The sequence below is a fragment of the Erythranthe guttata genome, chromosome 3 (assembly GCF_056151865.1).
Source record: "Erythranthe guttata isolate IM_541 chromosome 3, IM_541, whole genome shotgun sequence".
Taxonomy (NCBI): domain Eukaryota; kingdom Viridiplantae; phylum Streptophyta; class Magnoliopsida; order Lamiales; family Phrymaceae; genus Erythranthe; species Erythranthe guttata.
In genome coordinates, this window is record NC_142535.1 from 15,812,741 (window position 1) to 15,837,431 (window position 24,691).

Here is a 24,691-nt window from a genome sequence, read left to right on the forward strand (position 1 = left end):
TTTTTTTTTCCTTCTTTTTTTTCCTTTTTTCACGAAGTTGCTCTTGTGTCACACGTCGAATATGCTACTAGCTAATTGTATTTGATTCTTTGTAAGAATTAACTTCAAGTTTAATTATATGATTAATTTAAGGAAAAAAATGCATTATTTAATTCATTATTGGGTTAATTACGAACATAGAAGTGAAAGAATGAAATAAATAGATGAGGATTCAATGCAAATTTTCTTCGAACGAATAAGGATTACTCTGCATTGTTTACCATAGTCTCAATCGTTAGCGGAACCAGAATTTTAAGTCCGAAGGGTCGAATAATGCATTAAAAAAAATCTAGATGAAACGACTCCCTTAGCTGCAGCAAGAGGCAAATCTTTTACGATGCAAGAATGACGATTTGAATTCGTTCCTAATATTCTGAAATCGTTAAGGTCAAAGTCTAGAGTTCGAATCTTGCTCCTCTGTCTACTTCTATATATATATTTTATTTTTGCATAATTATTTGAATTTGTTATAGAAAAATCATGACATTAAAAAAAATTATAGGTCAAAATAAAAAAATAAAAAAATGAAGGAGGTGAAAAGCACGCGATGTTTGAGGAGAGTGAAGTGGGAGGTTGAGCTGTGACAATTCACGGGTCATAAAATAACATAAAAACGCTAGCTAAGTTTTAACAACTTCACGGGTCTGCTTTTCTTTAGATAAAGATCCATCACATTATATTATACCCAATTAATTACCGGTTTATTTGTTATTCATCTTAAATCCTTATCAATATCAACACTATTAATTATATTTCATTTACTTTTCCCCCAATTTAAAGTCAATATTATATTAATTGTTCCCAGCTTCCACAACCACAATAAACTTTAATTCAGACCAATCATGTGTTTTTTTTTTTAATTTATTTATCAAAGAGTAAATAAAACAACTTTACTACTCAAATTGCAATTGTTCAAGCTCAGTGTATTTCACACTTTTTGTGTAATTTATTTATTTATTGATAAAATAAACAATGTTACTATAAATTTATAGTTGTTAAAAAGAGAAAAAGAAAAACGATGAGCCCATTTCTCTACTAGGCACAAAGCCCGTCCACTAACCCATCAAGGCCCAATTTAAACTATGTTAAAACCAGTGTTCTAAAAATCGTCCGAGCCGGTCCAAAACCTTTACGATTTTAGTGTAAATGTTTGAAAAATCGGTTTTTTGCCTGTGAGGCAGTTCGAGGCGGTCAAATATTTAAGGCGGGTCAAACTTCGGTGGCAAAAATCGGTTAAAAATTGATTTTTTTTTTATAAATCAAAATAAAACTTGGGATCTTAATAAAAAATAAAAAATGTGTTTATGCTTTATTTTATTTATATTAATTATTATTGTTAAAGAAGTAATGATGTATGCCATGAATGTACGTAAATTCAAAAAAAATACTTTTTTATTTATATTTTATAAGGATATTTATGTATTATGATCTTATTATTATTAAACTTTTATTATATTATTAGAATATATACATGATGGAGGTATAACTATGTTTAAATATTTTTTATCTATGTTTCGAGTATTTGTAAATAATATGTAGAAATATATTATATTAAATTTTAAAAACCGATTTATTTCCGATTTATCATCGATTAATCACCGCCGCACCGATTAATCGTGAGTCGGTCCCTGACCGCCTCCAACCCGATTACCGCTTTTTACAACCTTGGTTAAAACCAAGAACTAAGAAACTCCAATGGTGCGTTGTATTATTATTATTATTATTATTATTATTATTATTATTATTATTATTATTATTATTATTATTATTATTATTATTATTATTATTACTACAACCAATCCTCTGAGGTATGGTCAAATGATGAAATCCCCCTCTTATTTGGGTAATTACAACCACCCTTGAACTATAAATCTTCTTACACTCCACATTTTGAAGGAAATATGATCGTAAGATGTGTTTTTTGGCTTGTATATATCATATTGTGGTGCATTATAAACTGGATTTTTGCACTAAACGAATACAAACTAGAGAACATTTCACGAAATCTAGAAGATTATGTTGAATTTGACACCGTAAAGGTGGACGTGTAAGAAAATTCATAATTGAGGGCAGTTATAATTATCTAAACATATGGGTTTTTTTTCCTAATAATTTGACCATATTTCAGAGGGGTAGTTGTAATTTACCCTTATTACAATTACTCTTCTTTTTTTTTTTCTTTCCGAGAAATGCTATTACAAAATTACTGAGTGAGACTTTGTGTGGGTGGAAAATTGGGGATGGAGAGCGAAAAGAAGAAAGGTTATGCGTGGGCAGTTTCAGCAGGACTCAACGCCGCTCTCGCAGCCATTTCTGCCAAATTCTTTTCTTCCCAGGTAATTTTATTTTAGGTTTTATTCCACTAATCAAATCATGGTTATGAAGTTTATAATTTTCCCCAATTATTTATTTTTTCCGTGGCCTGAATCACTGCCCACTTCTATTCGGAAACCTAATTTTTTTTTTTTTGGCCCACTTTCTGTATTTACTCAGAGTGCATTTTGCTTTGTTTTGCTGTAAGATTGTGTTTAAAGGTTGATTTTGGATCTACTATCTGAAAAATATCATGTAAAAAACCTCTTGCTGCGTTGGTTAGTTAGTTAACTTGTATATGTAATGATTCTGAATTTCTATCTCGATGAAATATATAAGAAACTAATCATGCTAGTTTTTATTGCGTTTAACATGATCAGTTTTATAGCCGTTGTTTTCTTCAGTTTTCGCTGAAAACTCGTTACCAGTGAAAATTTCACCAAGATTTATAAATTATCTCGTCGAGTTGACGATTTCATGCACATTACACATACATTGTTGATTTGTCTATTGATTGTTGTTTGTTGATATATCACTAGATTGGTAGGTTTATTATAATTGACAATGTATCTCCATATTGGCAGCTAAAATACATACAACCTATGTTGACACATTGTCTCCACATTGACAGCTAAAATACGGGCTAGTTGTGTTTTTCAATGTAGTAATGTGGGGATGCTATGTGAATAGCATGAAATCTCTCTCGTCGCTACAAGCTACAGTGACCAACTTTGCCACAAATTTTCTCTCGTCTGGCTTGTCTGGATTGTTTCTCTTTGAGGAGGCACTACCTGTCAAGGTAATCTTTTTTCCATTGTTCTTTACAACCTTTTGCAAAGTGCTGTCATATTGAATGTTTCGATTGTGTCATGTAACAAATGCCGGTTCTCGAACACACTAATTCATAGCGTTGCTTGTTCCTATGGTAACGGGACTCGTAATCTTGTAAAAGCAACGACTTGGGTCTAACTTTGTTATGAGGTTTTAGAAACTAAAGCTGAAAAATTGGAAGCAATAATCGCAAACACAAATAATATAAGTATATAACTATCGACTTTATTCTACTATAGGTTTTTGATGATATTATCTGATATATATATCTCTCTCCATGAGACTCATCTCGTCTCTCACTTAAAGTTCTTGCAATCACTGATTTTATTATGATGATATTATCTGACATATATATCCAAGAAAAACCCGTTGATTTTTTTTTTTTTTTTTGTGTTGAAAATTTGTATTTGATTTTCTGAACGAGTTGTCTGTTATTTATGCTAAACGCTTTCTCAAAAGTGCGGTGGAAACTAAAACGTGCAAGGGTAAAAGGCGATCGAAAGTCATAAACTAAGTTTAAGCTACAAGATTTTTTTAAGCATATTCATAGGGAGCTTCCCTAATAAAATCTCATTAATATTTTTCTTAATTTCTTTCTTTGTTAGAAAATATATTTATGTACAAGCTTCCGATAAAAGAAATAAATTATTAAATAAATGAATGCGATGTTATTAGATTAGCATCTGGCTACTGGTGATTACTTAGATTTTCTTCTGTAGTTATAACATCTTGAAAATTCAGTATTTGATCCGTTCGAATTGTGTCTCGCAAAAATATATTCATACTAGATTACTATTTGAAGTATTTGTTACAGTGGTTTGCAGGTGCTGCACTAATCGTAATTGGTGTTGTAGTTCTAAGCAAGTCTAGCATCGAAAAGAAAACACATTCGAGTTAGATGCTCGTTTTTCGACACGCTTCTCATGTCTTATTCCCAAGTGTTGTCTTAACTCTTAACTGTGGTTAAGCATCGGTTTCTTGTTCAGATTGTGGATGAGATTGTGGATGAAAGCAGATGAATAGACATACAAGAAACAGAAAGAAACCGAACCAACTGAAAATCGATATCATGTTAATCTCGTAAAAACCGAATTTATTGGTTCTCATAAGGATATCCATATCATGTTTATCAATTTTTCAACATCAATATATGTTTTATATTTGAATTATTTTTCTCTTATGTTTTCACTTCAAAATTGAGTTATGAAACTATCAATAGTAATATATAATTTTTTTATTTGGATAAATAATATATTTTTCAACAATAATAATTTACAAATAATATAAATATGGGCAAATTACGGCTACCCTTGAGGTAACGTCAAATTTTGAAAACACCTCTCTTGTTTGTATAATTACAGTCATTCCCTCAATTATGTATTGTCCAACTTGTCCATTTTTACAGTGTCAAATTTACCTAGCGGTGTTTATCCGGTTTACAAACCGACCGAATTGAATCGAACGAAAATTCGGTACATGCCAATTACCGAACCGGTAATTCGGTGCGATATTCTGTTTTTTATTATTATTATTATTATTATTATTATTATTATTATTATTATTATTATATATATATATATATATATATATATATATATATATATATATATATATATATATATATATATATATATATATATATATATATATATATATATGGGATTATTTTGTAGACCCCCCTCATTTCCAAATTATATATAACTAACTACCAAGTGGATTACACTCTAGTGGAAACCCCCCTCATTTCGAAAATATTTTGACATACCCCCCTGGGCTACCTTGAAGTTCCTATAATACCCTTCTAAAATCAGTTTTAAACCCTAGCCACTCACGGTCTCTCTCTTCTTCTCTCCCAAATTCAAAATCCCGCCTCCACAAACCTCCCACCGGCGAATTTGCTTCCCGGAGCCATAACTCTCTCTCCGGTGGTCGGAATTCGATGGTTTAACTACCGTTGGATTCCTCTCGTCGAGCTCTTTCTTTTGGTGGTGATTTCATTCAATTTCGAACGCTGATCTGTTTCTGCAATTTTTTTTCATTCGAGAACGGTGGTCTTGCCGGAGTTTTATTTTGTGTTCCACCCGTCGAAATTTGACGGGTCACCTACCGTTGGATTCCTCTCGTCGGGATCTATATTTTGATGGTAATTTCGTTTATTTTTATGTTTTCAGATTTATTTCTATATTTTTTGCATTTGTGGCCGCGCGGAACCATTGGTGGTTACTCTCTCTCTCTCGATCTCTTAATGTTTGGTGATTTTTGAGTGTTTTGATGTTTTTCTTCAAACTTGTTGATTTGCACTAAAGTAATTTCCTTTTGTTTTGATTTTGCAATTGCAGCTTAATGAATGCCATTAATCCTTTCCTGGAAGGTGTCAAGTTTTAGTTTTTTTAAGTTACATCAGATCTGTTCAACAGACTGTATACATTACTATAGTAACATGTAGTTACATATGCGTATATTTATGTATTTTCGATTTGTATTTTATTGGTTCTGATGTGATTTATAATAAAAATATTTAAATTTGTAAATTTTTGTTGGGGTTTTATGAATTTATTTTGTATAAGTCAGTATTCGTGTGTGTATACAATTGATCGACTAAAAATATGGGGAAAAAACGAACATAACTATGAATTACTATAGGTACTATAGTTACATGTAGTTATTTTCAGTACTGTAAACATATTGTTTTGAAAATTTAAAAAATTAAAAAAAAAAAAAATTAAAAAAAAATTATTTTTTTTTTTAATTTAAAAAAAAAATAAAAAATAAATATATATATATATATATATATATATATATATATATATATATATATATATATATATATATATATATATATATATATATATATATATATATTTAACAAACATATTTATAAAAAAAATAAAAAAATAATAATAATAATAAATAAATCAGCGAAAATGATAAATGCAGGACCATAAATGCTGAATGCAGTTTGGCCGAAAATTGCACATAAGGGTAGTATAGTACTTTCGCTTCCGCATGGGGTATGTCAAAGGATGATTTGAGTTTGGGTTTATCCCTAGTTTATTTGGTGGCTAGGGGGTATGTAAAATAACCCCTATATATATATATATATATATATATATATATATATATATATATATATATATATATATATATATATATATATATATATAAAATATTAGTATTTAAATTAAAATTAATTTAAAAAAATCAGATTTTAATATATTTTTAATAAAATTTTCGGTAATTCGGTTATTTAGTGAATCGATCGCTAAACGGTGTGAAATTTTGGCGTATCGAAATTACGGTACAACTTTTATCAAATGAATGCCCCTACATTTATCAAATAGAGGGATTTTTTCGTAAAATAATATAAAGTTGAAGAGATGAGTGTAGTTATGTAAACATAAGAGGTTTTTCCATAATTTAACCTTACTTCACAGGTTCATGTTCTTGCAACAAAGTACTATAAGCCCATTATATATGATGATAATAGGCGGTTATTTGTATAATGTTTACTACAGTACCCCCAAGTAATTCTAATCCTACTCAAATTCAAATTCCCCTAATTTCCCTTCGTATAGAACCCTAATTTTCACAATTTTAAATTCCCAAATCGCGCGTTTACTCAAAAACAATTATCTGAAAAGAAAAAAACAGAGGATGATGATGGGTGCGAGAACGGGGTTCGAATACAACTATAAATTTCGTGTGAACGATGAGATATATCCAGACGAAATCATCCATCTCTGTGGAACTCAAGTCTTCTTCTTTCAGATTAGAACCAATTTCATACTTACAAAAAAAAGGCTGCTTGATGATGATGAAGAAGAAGATAAAGAAAAAGATTTGATGGGGTCGGAGATTTTCGAGACGTCTTTTGAGGACGACGGTCCGGAATGGCTTCTACAAATGACGATGAGTCCAAGGCTTGAAACAGCATATTGGATGCCTGCTGAAGAATCTTTACTTTTGGCTTCTAGGGCTTTGGATTTCGCCAAACAGACCGCACTAAATTCGCCCCACCCGGTGGATGTGGTTCTGGTGACGGTGGATCTCGACGTTTGCACGTTGCAGCTAGAGGGAGAGACGTTGGATGACGCTTTCGGTAGGGCTATTAGGGCAGAGTGCTTGCCGCCACTTTACCTCTGGCCGCATCTTTCGCCTAGGAACCGGCTTCTCACGATTCGCCGTGTTGACTTAGATCTTAGGCTTTTTTTAAGGTCGGGTTTGCCACTGATTAGGGTTGAAGATGTTGATCAAGGGTTGAGTGTAATGGATACGTGTTCGATTTGCTTGTGTAATCCCACCATTGGAGCTCAGTTGTCGTTGCTTGCATGCGGTCATTCTTTTCATTACCATTGCATTGTTCGGTGGTTGATGAAAAGCCATTTGTGCCCCGTCTGCCGTTTTCATGCACATGATTTCCCAATTCGTAAATTTTAACTTACCGCTTTAGAGTTTGTTATTTACTTGTTCGAATCATGGTTTAACCGTAATTTAGTATCTACACTATACTTGCAAATATTATTATAAACAACGTCTTCACCTTGTAGTCGGTCGGTCCTATTGGCTTTCGATGTCTCACTTCTACGGCAAGTTTGTCGATGAAGTTTTTTTATAAGAATTCGTAGTTTCAACTTAATTATTTTTTTTATACACATACAAGAAACGGAAAGAACCCGAACCAAATTAAACTTCGATTTATTTTTCTTTTTTTTTTTTGTTAATCTCGTAAAAACCGAATTTATTGGTTCTCGCAAGGATATCCATATCATGTTCATCAATTTTTCAACTTCAATATATGTTTTATATTTCAGTATGTTTTCTCTTATGTTTTAACTTCAAATTTACGAGTTATGAATCTATCAATCAATCGTAATATATAAATATAAAATAATTACTAATAACGATTGTACGATTATACAATTTTCATATAGCCTATTTATAAAAAACCCCCTATAATTTTAATATTTACACGTTTCTCCCAAGCTCCCGTATCCCCATTTTTTAGATTGTCGTTTCCCCCTTTCTGGTTATAAGTTAGTGACTTATATACAAGCACGTTAAAATTGGGATTTAAATTGTAAAATTGTAAAATTTTACGGTTTTGCACCATTACAAATAGTCAAATTGTAGTGAAATCGTAAGTTCCTTAAAATCGGTTGAAGTAGGGAGTAAAATCGTTAAAATTGCGATCTAGGAGGAGGAAAATACTTTTCTTATGTTTTTTAATGTTAGGATATTTCATTTTACTATATACATAAACACAATTTTACAATCCGATTTTATGTTCTCGATTGTTTTCGATTTTCTACCCTCTCATATTCAATTACTAGAAAAAAAGTTGTGCTTTGAGATTTTAGTTTTATGCTAATGAAGAAAAAATAAGTATATTTATTTATTTTTTCCTTAGTTTACAATTTGTAACATGCATCTTCATGCAAAATGCTAAAATGCTATATTTCGAGGATGCAAGGTGGAGTTAAGCCGTTTTCTAGTCCAAAATCTGAAGTCCAAAATCTAAAGGTGTCAAAATACTATATTTGGAGGATGCAATGTGGAATTAAGCCGTTTACTAGTCCAAAATCCCAATTCATGAGGTTTTCAAAATTGTAGAACATTTGTAGAGTATTATTTTGTGTTTTACATAGTAGGTCTTCTGTAGTTACTCGTTATATAATGTTAGATCAAGTGAATCTTGACCGGATCGGTGCATATTAAAACTCTCAATTATGGTTTCAAATTGTTGTGACATATAGGTTAATGGACATCATAAATGCATTGTTCGACCGTAATTTTATGGATACGGACCATGCCGGGGTGGGAGCTGATATAATAAAATCATGCACGAAACAGGTACTAGACCAAGTGGCTGATCCAGGTGATTTTGCTAGGGGGCGGGTGATTTTCAAAACTCACCCTGGGCGTGCCTACCGACCGCTAGGAAAAATAGTTAAATTTTTTTCAAATAAAAGAGTAGTTTTCTACTAATTAATTATCATTTGAAAAGGAAAAAGCCAACAGCCACAAACAAATTGACTTAAACTAATACTCTATTCTTTAATTATTTTGTGTTTTATGTAGTAGGGCTTTTCTATTCTAGTTACTCGTTATATAATGTTAGATCAAGTAGCCTGTTCAGTTGGCTTTAGCGGGGCAGGCGAGACAATAGGATAAAACGACGATCTGATAGCACTATCAACATTGTCGATACCCTGGAGTTGTATAGCTACAACTGTATGCAATGAATGTGCATTGAATTTAAAATATTAGAAAAATAGTTATAAAAAAAAAATTCAAATGAAAGAGTAGTTTTTTACTAATTAATTATCATGGAAAAGAAAAGACATATAAATGTCTTTTTGTTCACTAATTAATATTTAGGGATAATATGCTAGGAGCCCCTCAAAGAAAACCTAATTTGAACTAAATGACAAGTCTAAATCTAATCTTTTAATTAAATCCTTTATTTAAATTAATATATGAGCCACATCCCTAATTTTTTATTTATTCCTATATTACCCTTATACCCTAAATTATCTAACTTATACATTCACGTTTCTTCAATTTCAGATTTATTTCTCTTTATTTTTTACTTTCTCTCCCACGTTCTCTAACTCTCCATCTCTCTCTCCCTCACGTCTTCCACTGTATCTTTTTCTCTCTTTTTTTTCTCTTTCTCTCTCAACCATCTATCTCTTCCTTGTTTTCTCCAGTAGCAACGAAGGCCGACGATGGCAGGTGGAGTCGTGGTGGAGAGGGTCGCGCCTGTGGTTGTGGGGTGCGGAGGGTTGTGGTTATGTTTGCTTGTTTTGGGTGCAAAATAGCAGATCTAGGGTTTCCAATCTTCTCTTACTCGTTTTCTCCAATAGCAACGAAGGCCGGCGATGGCGGGTGGAGAGGGCGGCGGCAGGTGGCTGCGACAGTGGTTGTGCGGTGCGGGGGGCTGTGGTTATGTCGTTGAAACCATATGTTCGACTAATTGAATCTGATTTTTTTATTTTTTTAAAGAGATTTTGTTTGGTTTGGGTTCAAAATAACAGATCTAGGGTTTTCCAAAGGTAGTAGGTGAGTATAGATGCGGCGGCTGCGATTAGGGTTTGGCGGCGGCTGCGATTAGGGTTTGGCGGCGGCCGCACGGGATGCTAGGGTTGGCGACGGCTGGGAGTTGTTGGCGGTAGGGTTCAGAATAGTACACCATAGTATATCGTAGTACATCATAGAACACCATAGTATACCATAGTATACCACTGTATTTTTAAAATTCATAGTATACCATAGTATACCACTGTATTTTTAAAATCTGATGTATTATTTAACAAAAACGAAAATAATTTTTTTTTCGTAATTTTCAAAAAAATGTTAAAAATAAGAAAAACATATAAGTTGTTTATAATACTTAAACAATTTTGAGTGAAAAACGAAAAAAACAAAGATGACAAAGTGTGCAAAAATAAAATAAAATATGTTAAATGAAAAAAATAAAGATATTAAATGCATAATAAAAAATGATAAATGCAGTTCGAATTTACTTAATGCAAATTTCGAATTTATGAGTAGAGGGGCACTTTTGGAATGAATTTTATAAAGGATGTGAAGTAAAGGTTTAGTTGGACTTGTCATTTAGTTCTAATTAGTTTTATCATTAGGGACCTATATCTTAAGACCCCTAATATTTAATAGTTGAAATGCAATTTAAATGTTTTCATCCTATTTAAAAAATAGTAATCTATAAATAATGCATTATTACCTCCGAGAAGAAAAAAAATATTGCTCCCATCAACACACGAAGACAATATAATTATCGAGTGCACCGTGCACGACTAATAGTTTATCCTGCAATTGAATTGCACGGCCAAATTACTAGTGTTAAGAAAAGATGAAATAATTATAGTTGAAAATTGAAATTAGTAACTCAAATGAGATTTTAATTTATAAGATTAACAAATATTTTGCTCTGTTTATATCTCAATGTTTTGACATATTAACCTATGTATTCCCCAAATATCGATAGGAAAAAACTCGCGGGGCGGGAACCCCCTTAAAACCCTACAAAAGACAAACAAAAGGCAAAAAAAAGCCGAAATCTATTTGACAACGACACCCAAACAGCCCCTCCTTTTCAGTTTAATTTCTTGAAATAATTAAAAACTAATTAAATTAGATTAATTATTAATTATTTATTAATTACCAAATTAAAGTGATTCAAAATTCTCGGAAACCGCAGAGTGAAATCCCTTATCCCCACTCAGCTCTCCCCTTTTCCACTGCAAATACAAAAATTAAAATTAAAGCAAAGCAAATTACTAGTGGTTGGTTATCTCTGCAGTAGGGTTTTCAACTTTTAAAAATCTCCCCTTTTTCTTCTTCGGAATCCCACCTCTCCGCCGGTTCGTCGCCGTAGTTACTCGCGTTTTCCGCCGTCGTTCGACCGGTTGTCCGGATCTCGGGTTTCGCATTTTTTTGAATTTTTTTTGAGCGGTTGAGTTGGCGGGAGATGGCGCTGGTCGAGGAGGAGAAGAAGGTGGAGGAGGTCAAGGGCGGGGAGCTACTCTTCTGCGGTACGACGGCGTGGGATGCAATTTCGGAATCTTGGTTGCGTGAATATCAGGTACAACTCTCGATACTCTATATAATGTACAATATTTTTAATAAAATTATTTTTTATTGAAAACGGCTCGTAATACTATCTGTTACCTCGTAGTAATTACATATAATCTTACATATTGCAGGTTCTTCCATCAAGAACTCATCCACATATGCAGATGAGCTCATCTGGAGGCTATTTATTGACTGGCATTCGAATAACTGCCAGCGAACAAAAGCCCCGCCTAGTTATATGAATTATCGAATCCTTTTTTTTTTTTTTTTTTTTAATTATTATTATTAATATTATTATTTTACCTTAATTAAGTTCTGGTGTGACTTAAACCTTGTACTTGCCTTGATTTGTAAGAAGTGTACAGTAAATGCCATTTTGCTCGCGCCACGGATTAACTTTCAAATAGATGATTTATCTATTATGGAATAATTATGGAAATTTGGCATAATATAGCATTTTATTTCAGCCAATTAATGAGTGAATATTCGTATTTGCCAACGTAAAAATGAAAGGTTGTAATTCCTCTCCAAAGAATTACCAATTACGGATGAATTAGACGCATGCATAAATTAATTTCCGAAAAATAATTATTGTCAATCAAAAATAAAAAAAGATGATTTAATGTAATTTATTTCTGAAATCAAGGAAGTAATTTATTTCTGAAAATTTATTATTGTAAATTAATCAATCAAAAATAAAAAGAGATGATTTAATCTCCTAAAGTACCTTTCATTATTAACTATGCATATAAGCTCAATAACTATTAATTCTTTCATACGAAAGAAATTCATTATTATCTCACATAAATTTTTTAATTCTATTTTGCTCTGTGTCTAGACTAGTATTCATTTTCTTTTCTCAATTAATCTCTCCGATCATTTGATAATAATGAAGATTTGACGCGGCTAGTTCTTTCAAAAGTATCCCTACACTCGGTATGCATTTGTGTGTAAGAAGTGGGCCGAAATTTTCAGACCTCTTATTAAAGATCGGTATGCATTTGTGTGTAAGAAATGAGCCGAAATATTCAGACCTCTCAGTAAAGATAAAATATTCGGATCTCTTATTAAAGATGTTAGTTTGTGAGAGGTGCTATGCATTTGTGTGTAAGAAATGGGTCGAAATATTCACACCTCTTATTAAAGATGTTAGTTTGTGAGAGGTGGTGGATAGTAATTTGGAAATAGTTTGATATATTTGAAGATAATAGACATTAGGACTTAGTTGAAGGAGAAGGCTTTATTAGTTTTTGGTTTAAGTTGATGCTTGTTTACAATGCCTCATAGCCTATTTATAGGCTTCATGGATGAATCTAGAGAATTGTTAGAGTAGTCATTCTCTAGAATTCTTTTTACAATCCTTGTTATTCTTAAATATTTTTCTATGGCTAGAAGTATTAAGCTAGCCTTGAGTCCTATAGATTATTTTAGATATTATTTTACATGACTAATATTTCTTGAATATTCCAAAATTAGGCATTATTTCAACACTCCTTCTTAATGCTTATTTTGGAGATACCGAGTATCGTACGCAGTTCTTCAAACTATGGACGCGGAAGGGCCTTCGTGAAAATATTTGCATGTTGTTTTTCTGTAGGGCAGTAGGTTACTTGAATTTCTTTGTTCGCTTATGCTTCTCTCAAGAAATGGTACTTGATCGCTATGTGCTTAATTCGGCTGTGTTGAACTGGATTCTTCGCCATTGCTATTGCAGACTTGTTATCGTAATAGATTGTCGTCGGCTTAGTTTGTTCCTCGCCCATATCTGCTAGTATTCGTTGTAACCATATAACTTGGTAACCATATAACTTGGCTTGCAGTTGTTGCAGCTGCCATATACTCTGCTTCTGCTGATGATTGCGCCACGCTTTCTTGTTTCTTTGATGCCCATGAAAATATTACGGAACTAAGGGAGAATGTGTAGTCTGAAGTACTCTTCATGTCATCTAATGATCTGGCCCAGTCATTACCGGTGTAGCCTATTAAACTCAAGTATGTTACATGCTTGTACCAAATTCTATAGTCCTTCGTTCCTTGCAATTACCTAAGGGTCGTCTTTGCTGCTCCATAATGTACTTGAATCGGACATTGCATGAACATGGATAACAAACTTGTGGCGTCCATAATGTCTGGTCTTGTAGCTGTAAGATATAACAGGCTTCCTATTATACTCTTGTAGAGTGAATCGTCCCCCTTTCTTAGTTTTCATTAGTTACTACAAGTGTAGCAATCGGATTGCAGTCGTGCATCCTGAACTTCTTTAGTAAACTCTCGGTGTACTTTCTCTGTGAGATGAAAATACATTCTTCTTTTTGGTTTATCTCGATGCCGAGGAAATAATGAAGTGATCCGAGATCAGTCATCTCAAATGTCTTCATCATATCTTCTTTGAATTCTTTAACCATACTCTCATTGTTTCCCGTATATATAAGATCATCTACGTATAAAGAGACAATGAGTGTATCGGTCGTACCTTGTGTCTTGATGTAGAGAGTAGGACCACTTTGACTCCTCCTAAATCCTCGACTCGTGAAATAAGTATCGATCCGACTATACCAAGCTCGTGGGGCTTACTTTAAGCCGTATAAGCCGTATAAGGCATATATTTCTTCTTCAAGATAGCCGTTGAGAAAGGCTGACTTGACGTCGAGTTGATAGATTATCCATCTCTTTTGTGCAGCTAGTGCAATAAATGCTCTTATTGTGTCTAAGCGTGCAATGGGAACAAGGGTTTCAGTGTAGTCGATACCTGGTAATTGTGAGTATCCTTTGGCGACAAGTCTCGCTTTGTGCTTCTGAATCGAGCCATTCGGATTGAGTTTTGTTTTTTAGACCCACTTAACTCCAATGATATCTTTGTTACACGGTCGATCTACCATCTCCCATGTCTTGTTCTTCTCGATCATCCTTAATTCTTCTTCCAGAGCTTTTATCCAAACTTCTTGCTTTGATGCTTCTTCAAAGTTCCTTGGCTCCATAGTTACACAGTTACACGACTCGTAGATTTCCTCGAGCAATCTTGTTCTTAGTGGTGGTGACTTTGGTGATTCTTCTTCTTTTTCTTCGGTAATTTCTCCACGTCTAGTAGTTCCATGAGGAATCTGCGTTTCTTCCAGTTCTACTGTTTGATGATTTGATTTTGGTCCTTATATTCTCGGTACCATGATGCTTTGCTTCATTATCTCTTTTTCATCCCAATCTCATGTAGCTTTCTCATCGAATTCGACATTGCGAATGACAATAAGCTTCTTAGTTTTGAGATTGTAAATCCGGTATCCCTTGGATTCTGTATTGTATCCCAGAAATATTCATTTATCTGTCTTTTCTTCAAGCTTGTGCCTCTTGACTGCTGAAATATGGACGTAGCAAATACTCCCAAAAACTCTTAAATGTTTCGCTGACGGCTTACGACAACTCCAAGTATCTATAGGTGTTTGGTTTTGCACCGCCTTAGTTGGACATTTATTGAGTAGATAGATGGCTGTGTAGACTGCTTCTGCCCAAAACATTTTCGGCATTCTTTTTTCTTCTAACATAGATCTTGCCATCTCCATCACCGTTCGGTTCTTTCTTTCGAAGACGCCATTTTGCTCAGGAGCGTAGCCGACTGTTAGTTGGTTTTCAACTCCTTCATCTTCGCAGAACTTGCTGAATTCTTTAGAGATGTATTCTTTTCTTCTATCGATTCTTATAACTTTAACCTTTCGATTGCTTTGATTTTCTACTAGGTTTTTGAACTTTCTAAAGATATTGAATACTTCCAATTTTTGTGGGATAAAGTAGACCCAAGTCATCCTTGTATAATCGTCAATGAAAAGAATGAAGTACCTATTTTGCGTCAAGAATGGAGTCCTCATTTGTCCACAAACATCGATATGCACAAGCTCTAGAATCTTCTTGGCTCTCCAAGCCTTACCTGATGGAAACGATTTCCACTGCTGCTTGCCAAGTAAGCATCATTCGCATACGTCGTCCTTCTCGTGAATAACCGGAAGATCTTTCATCATGTTCTTTTGGTGAAGAATCGTTAATCCATGAAAGTTGAAGTGAACCTCCGGTGCCATAGCCATGACTCATCTTCTAGAGCCTTCATGACTTCCACGTGCTGCCAGTTTATAGGAAAATTTCTCTTTTGTTGCATTTTAACTTTTGCTGTTACCCTTCTTGTATTTTTGTTATCATATATTGTGCACAAGTCACCTTTAAAGAGTAGAGAATATCCTTTTCTCCATCATCTGACCCATGCTTATGAGATTCATGTCGAGTTTAGGCACGAGTAGGGCATCTTGAATAAGACGCGTACCTTTCTTAGTATTGACAGCAATTGTGCCTAGACCTTCAGCTTCTACCTGGCTCCATTGCCGAGTTTTACTTTTGTCTTCGTGGACTTGTCTATATCTTCTAAGATTTTCTCCTTACTCATCATGTAATTGCTGGAACCACTATCGATGTACCAAGTGTCGTTTTTTTACTTCAGACGCAGCATGGCATAGAATAGATAATCTTTTCTCTCATCTTTTTCTATAAAGTTGGCCTGATGACTTCGTCTGGAGCGGCAATTCTTCTAGGCATGTCCGAATTTTTCACAATTTCGGCATTGTAGTTTTCCCCGAAATCAACAATCTTTTTCGAGATGACTAGTTTTCTTGCAGACGCGACATGGCGGGTATTTGGATTTCGTATCTTCATAATTATCTCCTTAATTGTCTTTAATTCTAGAATTTTCACTTCTAGAACTTTCTCCAAATTTTCTTTCCTTATCTCTTGCATTTTGAGACCGAATTTTGAGTTTAGACTGAAATACATTCTCCATTGAATCACTTTCACGCCTACTCAGTCTTTTCTCATATGCTTCAAGAGAGCCTACCAACTCCGTGACAGAGAGAAAGACGAGATCATTTGTCTCCTCAGTTGTTGTAACGATTGGATCATATTTTTTCGGGAGACTGACTAATATTTTCTCTACTACTCTTTTATCGGAAATATTTTTTCCATTAGCTCTTAATTGATTAACTAATTCCCTTAGTTGAGAATAATATTCATTTACGGTCTCCGAATTCTTCATTTTCATATTCTCCAAATCTCTTCGTAGAGTTTGAAGTTTAGTAGTTCGTACATTTGCATTGCATTGGAACTCCCCATTCAGGGTATCCCACGCTTCCTTTACATTTGTAGCACCGCTAATTCTTGAAAAAATTGAATCCACCATAGCCATCTGAATGTTGTCGAGTGCCAAGTTGTCTTTTTCCATATTCTTGGCTAACTTATCTTTCTCCAATTGAGAGAGTTTAGAAGTGTCGTTAGGAGTAGTGAACCCTTCGTCGACAATCTCCCACAAGCCTTGAGATTTAAAGGTCTTCATTTTGATAGACCAATAGTCATATTTTTCTCTGAAGAACATATGAATAGCAATTTGGTTGTTAGATAGTGTATTGGCCATGGTGTAAGTTAATGGAATAATAGAGGTTAGTTTTAGGAATAGTATGTAGTGAAGGGAACGCCCAAGTTTTTGATCGAACGAGGCTCAGATACCAATGTTAGTTTATGAGAGGTGGTGGATAGTAATTTGGAAATAGTTTGATTTATTTGGAGAGAAGGGACAATAGGACTTAGAGGGTGTTTGGCTAAGCTTATTTTAAACAGCTGATAAGCTCTTACGTCTGATAAGATGTTTTAAGAGCTGATAAGCTATTACATCTTATTTTTAGGATTAATTTTTAGAGTGTTTGGATAATGGGCTTATTTCATATTTTTACTCATTAAAAGATCTTAAATAAAAAGGTGGGGGTAGAGGTACTTATTTAAAAAGATCTTATTTGCTCTCCAACAGCTTATTTTAAAAAAAATTAAGATCTTTTTCTAAAAATTTACCAAACACTTTGGAAGAGTTTATAAGCTCTAAAACATCTTATAAGCTCCTTTTAACATCTTATAAGCTTAGCCAAACACCCTCTTAGTTGAAGGAAAAGGCTTTATTAGTTTTTGGTTTGAGTTGATGCTTGTTTACAATGACTCATAGCCTATTTATAGGCTTCATGAATGAATCTAGAGAATTGCTAGAGTAGTCCTTCTCTAAAATTATCTTTACAATCCTAGTTATTCTTAAATATTCTTCTATGGCTAGAAGTATCAAGCTAGCCTTGAGTCCTATAGATTATTCTAGATATTATTTTACAAGATTAATATTTCTTGAATGAGCATTAGTTTCAACAAAAGATGACAACTTCATAGTATCTGAACAACGTCGTCTCGGTAAATTGTTGATTCCAAGAATGAAGGATGGGGAAACCTTACGACAAATTAATTAGATTGTCCCCACAAAAACTCGAGGAAGTTGGCGGGATCGATTTCATCTGCGACTCAATGAATTTCGAGGGGTACCGACTAAGTGCGCATCTTTACCCTTGGACTAAATCGTGTATAGCTTCCGTCATCCATGGTCAATACAATGCAAAAAATCTGGAATAAGGTACTTTATGTGCTGCTGTTTTCTAAGAGAACTCGGATCGAAATGGTATATTTTTCGATTTAGGGTTTGTTACTTACTAGTCGTCCTAAGATTAGCATGCGTGTCTATTTCAAAACCGCCAAGTCCAAAGATTTAGGGATGTACATGCAAATATTATTATAATTTATAAATAAGGTCTTCACCTTGTAGTCCATCCTATATTCCTATTTTTCTATGTCGATGAAGGGTGTTCTATTGCATTTATAGTATAGAGTAGGTTTCAAACCCGTGAATAAAAACGAGCTCGAAATTCATCAAACATATGAATTATATATTAATATTGAATCAAATATATATCAAACCCTTATTGAGACACAATCCTAATAAATATATTACATAGTACAATAATTATATAATTATAAATCTCAAATATATAGAAAATCACATATTAAAATATAATCGATATAAAAAAAATATAAAATTATAAGATATTACAAAACAATAAATAATATCAATAACCTACCTTTGTAATCTCTAATTACCATAAAACCCCCCGTGTTAAAACAATTGACAACAACCCCCCTATAGAATGTAGTCAAAGCTGAAAAAGCCCCTAACAGCTTCTCGTGAGTTGCATGCGCAAATTTTGCAACTGAGAGTGTATTTTTTTACCTTAAAAGACCCAATTACCCTTCATCACAAATTTACAAAATTACATAGTCATTCTTACCTTTTTTATAAGCACCAAAATGAATTTTTCAAATTTTTTATTTCAGTCCCATACACTTTTAAGAAAGCCCTCTCCTAACACCACACCCAAAACCATCATTGCCGGCCAACTTAAGAAACTCCGAACTAGCCTCCAGCTCTGCAACCACCTCCACTTCGCCACCTCCCCCACCGTCTATGACTACCCATCCACCGTCGATCTCACTAAAACCCTCCACTCGCCAAAATCTCATAAATGCATGCCAAAAGAAAAGGTAAACACCCCCTTTCCTTTGTTCCATCTCGCCCAAGGAACTCCGCCCAGTTTCTTCCTTGCAAACCAATTAACAACAGTGGAAGAGAAAAATTCTGGGAAGAAGAAAATGGTGGATAAGTCGACGGGGAAGAGAAGACTTCTGTCTTGCTCTTGCTTTTTCTTTTTCATTTTTTCACGATTTTTTTAAATTGGAGCATTCTGGTTTATTTTAAATTCAGGATAATTTTGTCCTTTTCATTCGATTCAACCAATTAAATATGATAAATGAGGTGATGTGCAATATAAAGTACAAGATAAGGGGTATATGTTAATTATTTTATCACAAGGACTTTTTTAACAATTATAAATAGAACAGGGGGTTGTGTGCTATTAACTCAATAATATAATCATATCCAATGTAATCAATCTCGTCAACAAACTAATATGAGCTTGGACCCCTTATTGAGGTCCACACGAGAATCGAAAGAAGATATGGGCCGGGCCGGGTCGGGTCGGGTCGATTCGAACTCAGCGCCTCCACTCCCGCTGTTTTGCAATTTGCAAAACCCCTCCCAATCAAAACCTCCTCTCCTCAATTTCTTTAGGTTTTCTATGATTTGATTTCTTTCCTTTTCAGACTCCATTTTCCCCCGTCTTTTTTCCTCTTCTTCCATACGCTGCACTCGCATTCAATCCTCATTTTTTCTGTTTTTTTTTTTGGTTTTTTAATTTTGGAGTGGGAATTGATTTTTTTTTGTGTGTGTGATGATATGTCGACTTCCGGCGAGAATTTGGACCTGAATCTGAGCCTGAATTTGCCTCTATCTAGAATGCAGTTGGAGAATCAGGCGGCGCCGAGCCTCGGCCGCGTCCGGTCGAATCGTTTTGCTTGCCTTCCGCCACCGTCGAACACCGCCAGCTCCTGCGGACTCGCCTCTGATAAGTTTGCTGCTAATTACAACAATGGCGTTACTGCTCAGCAATCTCGCACATCAGTTCAAACGCCTCCAAAAAATGATGTGCGTACTTTTTCTTAATTGTTCATGTTAAATTCGTTGTTGGTTCTTATTTTGTGTTTTTAGTGTGTGTGTGTGTGTGTATTTGTTTGTATTGATGCATATTCATTTGTGTGTATTTTCTTGTTAGCTTCTTATTTTTCTGGATTGGGATCTCTGGTTCCAGTTTCAGAACTAGTTGTTTGTGTTTCTCTGTTTCATTTATTTCCTTCTAATTCCTTTCCGCGGTTGTTTCTGATTGTCTTGATTATTATTTGTTATCATGTCCTTTCAACAGTTTTAAGTGCTCAATTATTATTTTGTTTTGATTATATTTATTTTTCTCGTGCTATCGTACTTAAAAGGGGTCCGACTTCCAGATTTAGAGTTGCTTAAGAAAAAAATCCTAACAAATGACTGTTTTGAGTTGTGAGTGTTCGAATGATGAAATGATCGTGCATGTGAAAATTCCTGAAATGTTGGGTGAGCAATGAAGTATTTCTACTGTTGAAATGGTCCTTGTATCTATCTCCTGCGCATTAAATATATATAATATATACTTGTATATGGGGATTCGTGGCAAAAAAAAAAAAAAATCGATGTTATACGTGTCACAGTTTGTTTCTTAAGTTCATTAATAATCCATAATGGAGTAATTAATTCTCGCTGTTTCTTTATTCTCTAATTGAAGAAGGGAATTTCTCTTTGAAAGTCTTTTTCATATTGGAATGTATCTAGAAGTTTGCCAAAGTTAAATTCAATGATTAGTGTACTTGTCAGATTTTTCTAGTGGAAGCTAATTATGGTATAATAAGATGAGAGAGCTACGAAATATTACGACAGCCATGGTGGCCTTTTATACTCGTGTCAATTAAGTATTTGATTGGATTGTTTGACATGGTGAGGACACTTTGGTCTTAAATCAGATGCACTCCAGACTGTGTAAGGAATATAATCGAAACTATTTAATGCTACTGCTACATACTTGAAATGCTGATTTCATCATTGGAACTTCTAAGTACTGATCCGATGATTCGTTGCATGAGAACCATTTGAAACTGCTAAAAACTTTCTTTGTTTGATCTGCCTCTGACAAAAGGCCCAATTAAACTGCGGAATCTACTTGCTTCACATTATCTCAGCTATCAAGTAGGTTGAGCATTTATAGCGGGTTTGATTCAATGTTTCGATAATTCACTCTTTAAATTTATTTCCAGTCATGTTACCACCCTGAAACCCAGTTCATCTGTTCAGCTCCTGTTGCTAATTATGTTGACAATTGAAATTCTATAACATATTTTGAAGATTTTATCTATTCTGAAAACAGCCAAGTATTGAGGGTAAGATATGTGGAAACACAAGCATCCAAGTCCCTAAACAGGAGCAAACTGCATACAATGGTTTTCCCGGACCTGCGTACATGATGGCTAGATCTAGCAAGAAAGCTAAATCTGTAAAACATGACAAAAATGCTGTGAAGGAAGCAAAGTTAGGTAAAGAGAGATTTTACCATGTGCACGTATATGATTGATTCTAAATAAACTGGATTTTTTTTTTCTGATACAATGTTTATTTTCTTGCAGAGCCGGGTGATAACTTAAATCTAACTGGCTGCTGTCGGTATGACAGTTCTTTAGGTTAGCCTTCTTTCAAACTCCTTTGTTTAAACCCTGCTGTTATATGTGTGAAAGAAGTTTCTGTTTCAACTATTTTGGGAGTGATAAACCAAAAATTATTTTTGGTAGGCTTGTTGACAAAGAAATTTATCAAGCTGATCCAAGAGGCTAAAGATGGTACTCTGGATCTAAACAGAACCGCCGATGTTTTGCAGGTATCTTTCTATACGACTAATGTTTTAAGTAAACCGCATTGGAGTGCTTGTACGTATATAAACTATTTGCTTATTGTTCTTTTGGTTATTTTACAGGTCCAAAAGAGGAGAATTTATGATATTACAAACGTTCTTGAAGGGATTGGTTTGATAGAGAAAACTACTAAGAATCACATACGTTGGAAGTATGTAACTATTATGTGTGTATAGTTGATATATCTTTCTCATCTAGTTGTTTTCTTATATCTGTGGAGCTTCTTCATGACAGAGGATTTGGAACTGTTGGATCTCAAAAGCTGGACGATGGCGTCTCTTACTTGAAGGTGCACCAATCAAATAGCAAGTTTTTTCTCTCTTTTTTTTTTTTTTTTTTTTTTTTTTTTGGTGAAAAAGGAATTTTTTCAATGTTCTTTCAGGAAAATCCAAGTTGAGTCAATTACGTTTTATAGGGATTTTATTGTTGTGGATGACTAATAACATATGCGCCTCATCGTGTGGATGTCAAGTTTGAAAAGGATATGTACTATAACTTTTTTTGTTGAGGAGACAAAATGTATGCACAACAGACTGAAAAGATTTGGCAAATAACTTAAATATCACATACGTAGACGAATAAGCATATTTTTTCCTAGTTTAAAGTTACTATAGTGAAATATTCTGTTGTTTCTGTTTTACGGTTAGCTGTTTCTCTGAAAGGTGTGGCTCGTTCTTCTTTTTCAAACTCGAATTACAGCTACAGAAGTTTTTGTTTATTATTATGACAGGCTGAAGTTGAACATCTATCTGCAGAAGAATGCAGGCTTGATAATCAAATAAGGTCTGATTAATAGTAAGGAACATATATTTTTTATACATAAACAATTTTAGGTGGTGCTTTATTAACACCTGATCTTGATTCAGGGACAAACAAGAGAGCCTAAGGGAATTGATATCTAACCAGAACTGTAAAAAGTATGCTGGTTTCACCCGATATATTTTCTATATATTAGTAGTGAGATTTGGTTTTCTAAACCATATGTAAACTCGGACTTCTGCAGGAATCTTTTTCTAACCAAGGACGATATTATGAGCCTTCCATCTCTCAGGGTTTGCAAACTCTCACAACTTCGAGAAATTTTTTTATTGTTTATTTTTATTTTTTATTATTACCGCACTCCATGCTTCTTTAAATATGAATTTTTATGCTACTTTGTCACAGAACCAAACGGTCATTGCTGTCGAAGCTCCTCGTGCAAGCTCCATAGCAGTGCCAGATCCTGATGAGGTTGGTATTTGGATAACCCCGGTTCGAAATTTTGCTTATATATTGGTCTTTTCTTATTATTTTTTTGTTTGCTCTTTTTTTTCCTTTTCTTTTCCCTTATTGGTTTTATTCCCACAGGACATTGGTTTTTGTCAGAAGCAGTATAGCCTTATGATAAGAAGCACCACCGGACCAATTGCTGTGTATCTCCTAAGGTATTTATCGTAAGATAGTAAAATTGAATCGTTTTGTGGAAGTTTCCCATTTGTCTATTCTTTTCTCGTATTTGAATGAGAACAATTTATTGAGGGGGGGACAATCATACAAACTTCTAAATGCCGATTTATGATTATTTCAGCAAAAATGAAAAGAAAAACAAGGAAATATCGGTCAAGCGTGCGAAATTAATGGATCCATTTACGTGGACCAATAGCAGCAGGGTCGATGACGCTGAGCTGTCTTTGAGTCCTGATACTTCAACGAGCTCAAAAGGATGCGGTTTCCAGAAAATAGTCCCGATCGATTCTGGTGTAAGTTCATCTTATTAGGAGCCATTTTCCCATCGTTTTAACCGGATCTGATTATTTATTTAGTCATTTGTTTTTTTCCTATGTACAGATTGACGATGATTATTGGTTGAGATCAGAACATGAGGTGAGTGCAACAGATTTATGGGGCACTGAAGAGTTGTAGTAATATTCAATATAGAGTTTCAATTTTATCGAACTACAATGTGGGTAAAAATCGAGGTTAAATTATTTTTGGGACTGTGTATATAATTTTTGGGGAAAAAATGGAAACGATAAAATCTGGGTAGATATTTGTTGTGAGATCCCTAGTTGAAGCTTACCCTTTGGTTCTAAGATGTTAAGTTTTTTTCTAGGTAGAGAAATAAGCTTATGTTATTTCCTAGTAAGGCCTTCTTATATTTAGATACTGAGATGTAAATCTATAGCAAATAAGGCCCTAGGTGTTACTTGTCAAATTTTCTGACTGTTGGGAGGATATATGATTTTTCACTTTTGTGTTTGGCGCGACTCTCGTATTTGGATATCCGGTTTTTCAATTTTGTGTTTTTGGATTTCACTTATGTGTTTGGCGCGACTCTCGTATTTGGATATTGAATATCGTTATATTTCTCATCTTTCGGGGCTCCTTTATTTTTAGTTACAGTGCAACGATAGTGACGATTAGAAAATTTTGGCAACCATGTATGTGTGATTTTGTGTAGATCTATTAGAACTCTAGAAGGAACTTTGTGTTTTTTTTTTTTTTTCCTCATTGACAATTTATGTTAGTGTTTTAATTTTCATAGAGTTAATTTTTAATTTTCTTCATAATGAAATAAATATATTATCTATTGAATTAGTAGTTTTAAGCATGGTTATCGAATCGGTAAATATCGGCGTATCGTTTTCCTCCGTGTATCGTA

General features: G+C 33.9%; 4 protein-coding genes across 4 annotated transcripts; 3 read left to right on the plus strand and 1 right to left on the minus strand.

The window, feature by feature from the left end:
- Positions 1-2,215: 2,215 nt before the first annotated feature.
- LOC105956396 (cell growth defect protein) lies at positions 2,216-4,352 on the plus strand. Its single transcript, XM_012980243.2, has 3 exons — positions 2,216-2,375; positions 2,984-3,151; positions 3,998-4,352. The coding sequence occupies exons 1-3, from the start codon at positions 2,280-2,282 to the stop codon at positions 4,079-4,081; spliced, it is 348 nt and encodes a 115-aa protein (XP_012835697.1). The 5' UTR covers positions 2,216-2,279; the 3' UTR covers positions 4,082-4,352.
- A 7,048-nt stretch (positions 4,353-11,400) lies between these two features.
- LOC148771925 (uncharacterized) lies at positions 11,401-12,166 on the plus strand. The gene is made up of 2 exons (XM_088816061.1): positions 11,401-11,788; positions 11,910-12,166. Exons 1-2 carry the CDS (start codon positions 11,675-11,677, stop codon positions 12,018-12,020), a joined length of 225 nt encoding a protein of 74 aa, XP_088672187.1. The 5' UTR covers positions 11,401-11,674; the 3' UTR covers positions 12,021-12,166.
- Positions 12,167-16,477: 4,311 nt separating this feature from the next.
- On the minus strand, positions 16,478-17,218 carry LOC148771926 (uncharacterized). Its single transcript, XM_088815286.1, has one exon. It carries the CDS (start codon positions 17,216-17,218, stop codon positions 16,478-16,480), a length of 741 nt encoding a protein of 246 aa, XP_088671412.1.
- Positions 17,219-19,816: 2,598 nt separating this feature from the next.
- Positions 19,817-24,323, plus strand: LOC105956448 (transcription factor E2FC). The gene is made up of 13 exons (XM_012980300.2): positions 19,817-20,209; positions 21,513-21,678; positions 21,769-21,822; positions 21,931-22,016; positions 22,113-22,201; positions 22,285-22,339; positions 22,781-22,833; positions 22,917-22,967; positions 23,054-23,102; positions 23,215-23,280; positions 23,398-23,474; positions 23,618-23,789; positions 23,878-24,323. Exons 1-13 carry the CDS (start codon positions 19,961-19,963, stop codon positions 23,950-23,952), a joined length of 1,242 nt encoding a protein of 413 aa, XP_012835754.1. The 5' UTR covers positions 19,817-19,960; the 3' UTR covers positions 23,953-24,323.
- The last annotated feature ends 368 nt before the right edge of the window (positions 24,324-24,691 follow it).

Excerpts from the sequence above, each read along its gene's own strand:
- LOC148771926 (XM_088815286.1), bottom strand. The coding sequence starts at position 17,218 with ATGGCCAATACACTATCTAACAACCAAATTGCTATTCATATGTTCTTC.
- LOC148771925 (XM_088816061.1), top strand. The coding sequence starts at position 11,675 with ATGGCGCTGGTCGAGGAGGAGAAGAAGGTGGAGGAGGTCAAGGGCGGG. Across the intron at positions 11,789-11,909 it reads CTTGGTTGCGTGAATATCAG|GTTCTTCCATCAAGAACTCA; the intron begins GTACAACTCTCG and ends TACATATTGCAG.
- LOC105956396 (XM_012980243.2), top strand. The coding sequence starts at position 2,280 with ATGGAGAGCGAAAAGAAGAAAGGTTATGCGTGGGCAGTTTCAGCAGGA. Across the intron at positions 2,376-2,983 it reads CCAAATTCTTTTCTTCCCAG|CTAAAATACGGGCTAGTTGT; the intron begins GTAATTTTATTT and ends CCACATTGACAG. Across the intron at positions 3,152-3,997 it reads AGGAGGCACTACCTGTCAAG|TGGTTTGCAGGTGCTGCACT; the intron begins GTAATCTTTTTT and ends TATTTGTTACAG.
- LOC105956448 (XM_012980300.2), top strand. The coding sequence starts at position 19,961 with ATGTCGACTTCCGGCGAGAATTTGGACCTGAATCTGAGCCTGAATTTG. Across the intron at positions 21,679-21,768 it reads TGTGAAGGAAGCAAAGTTAG|AGCCGGGTGATAACTTAAAT; the intron begins GTAAAGAGAGAT and ends ATTTTCTTGCAG. Across the intron at positions 22,968-23,053 it reads TCTAACCAGAACTGTAAAAA|GAATCTTTTTCTAACCAAGG; the intron begins GTATGCTGGTTT and ends GGACTTCTGCAG.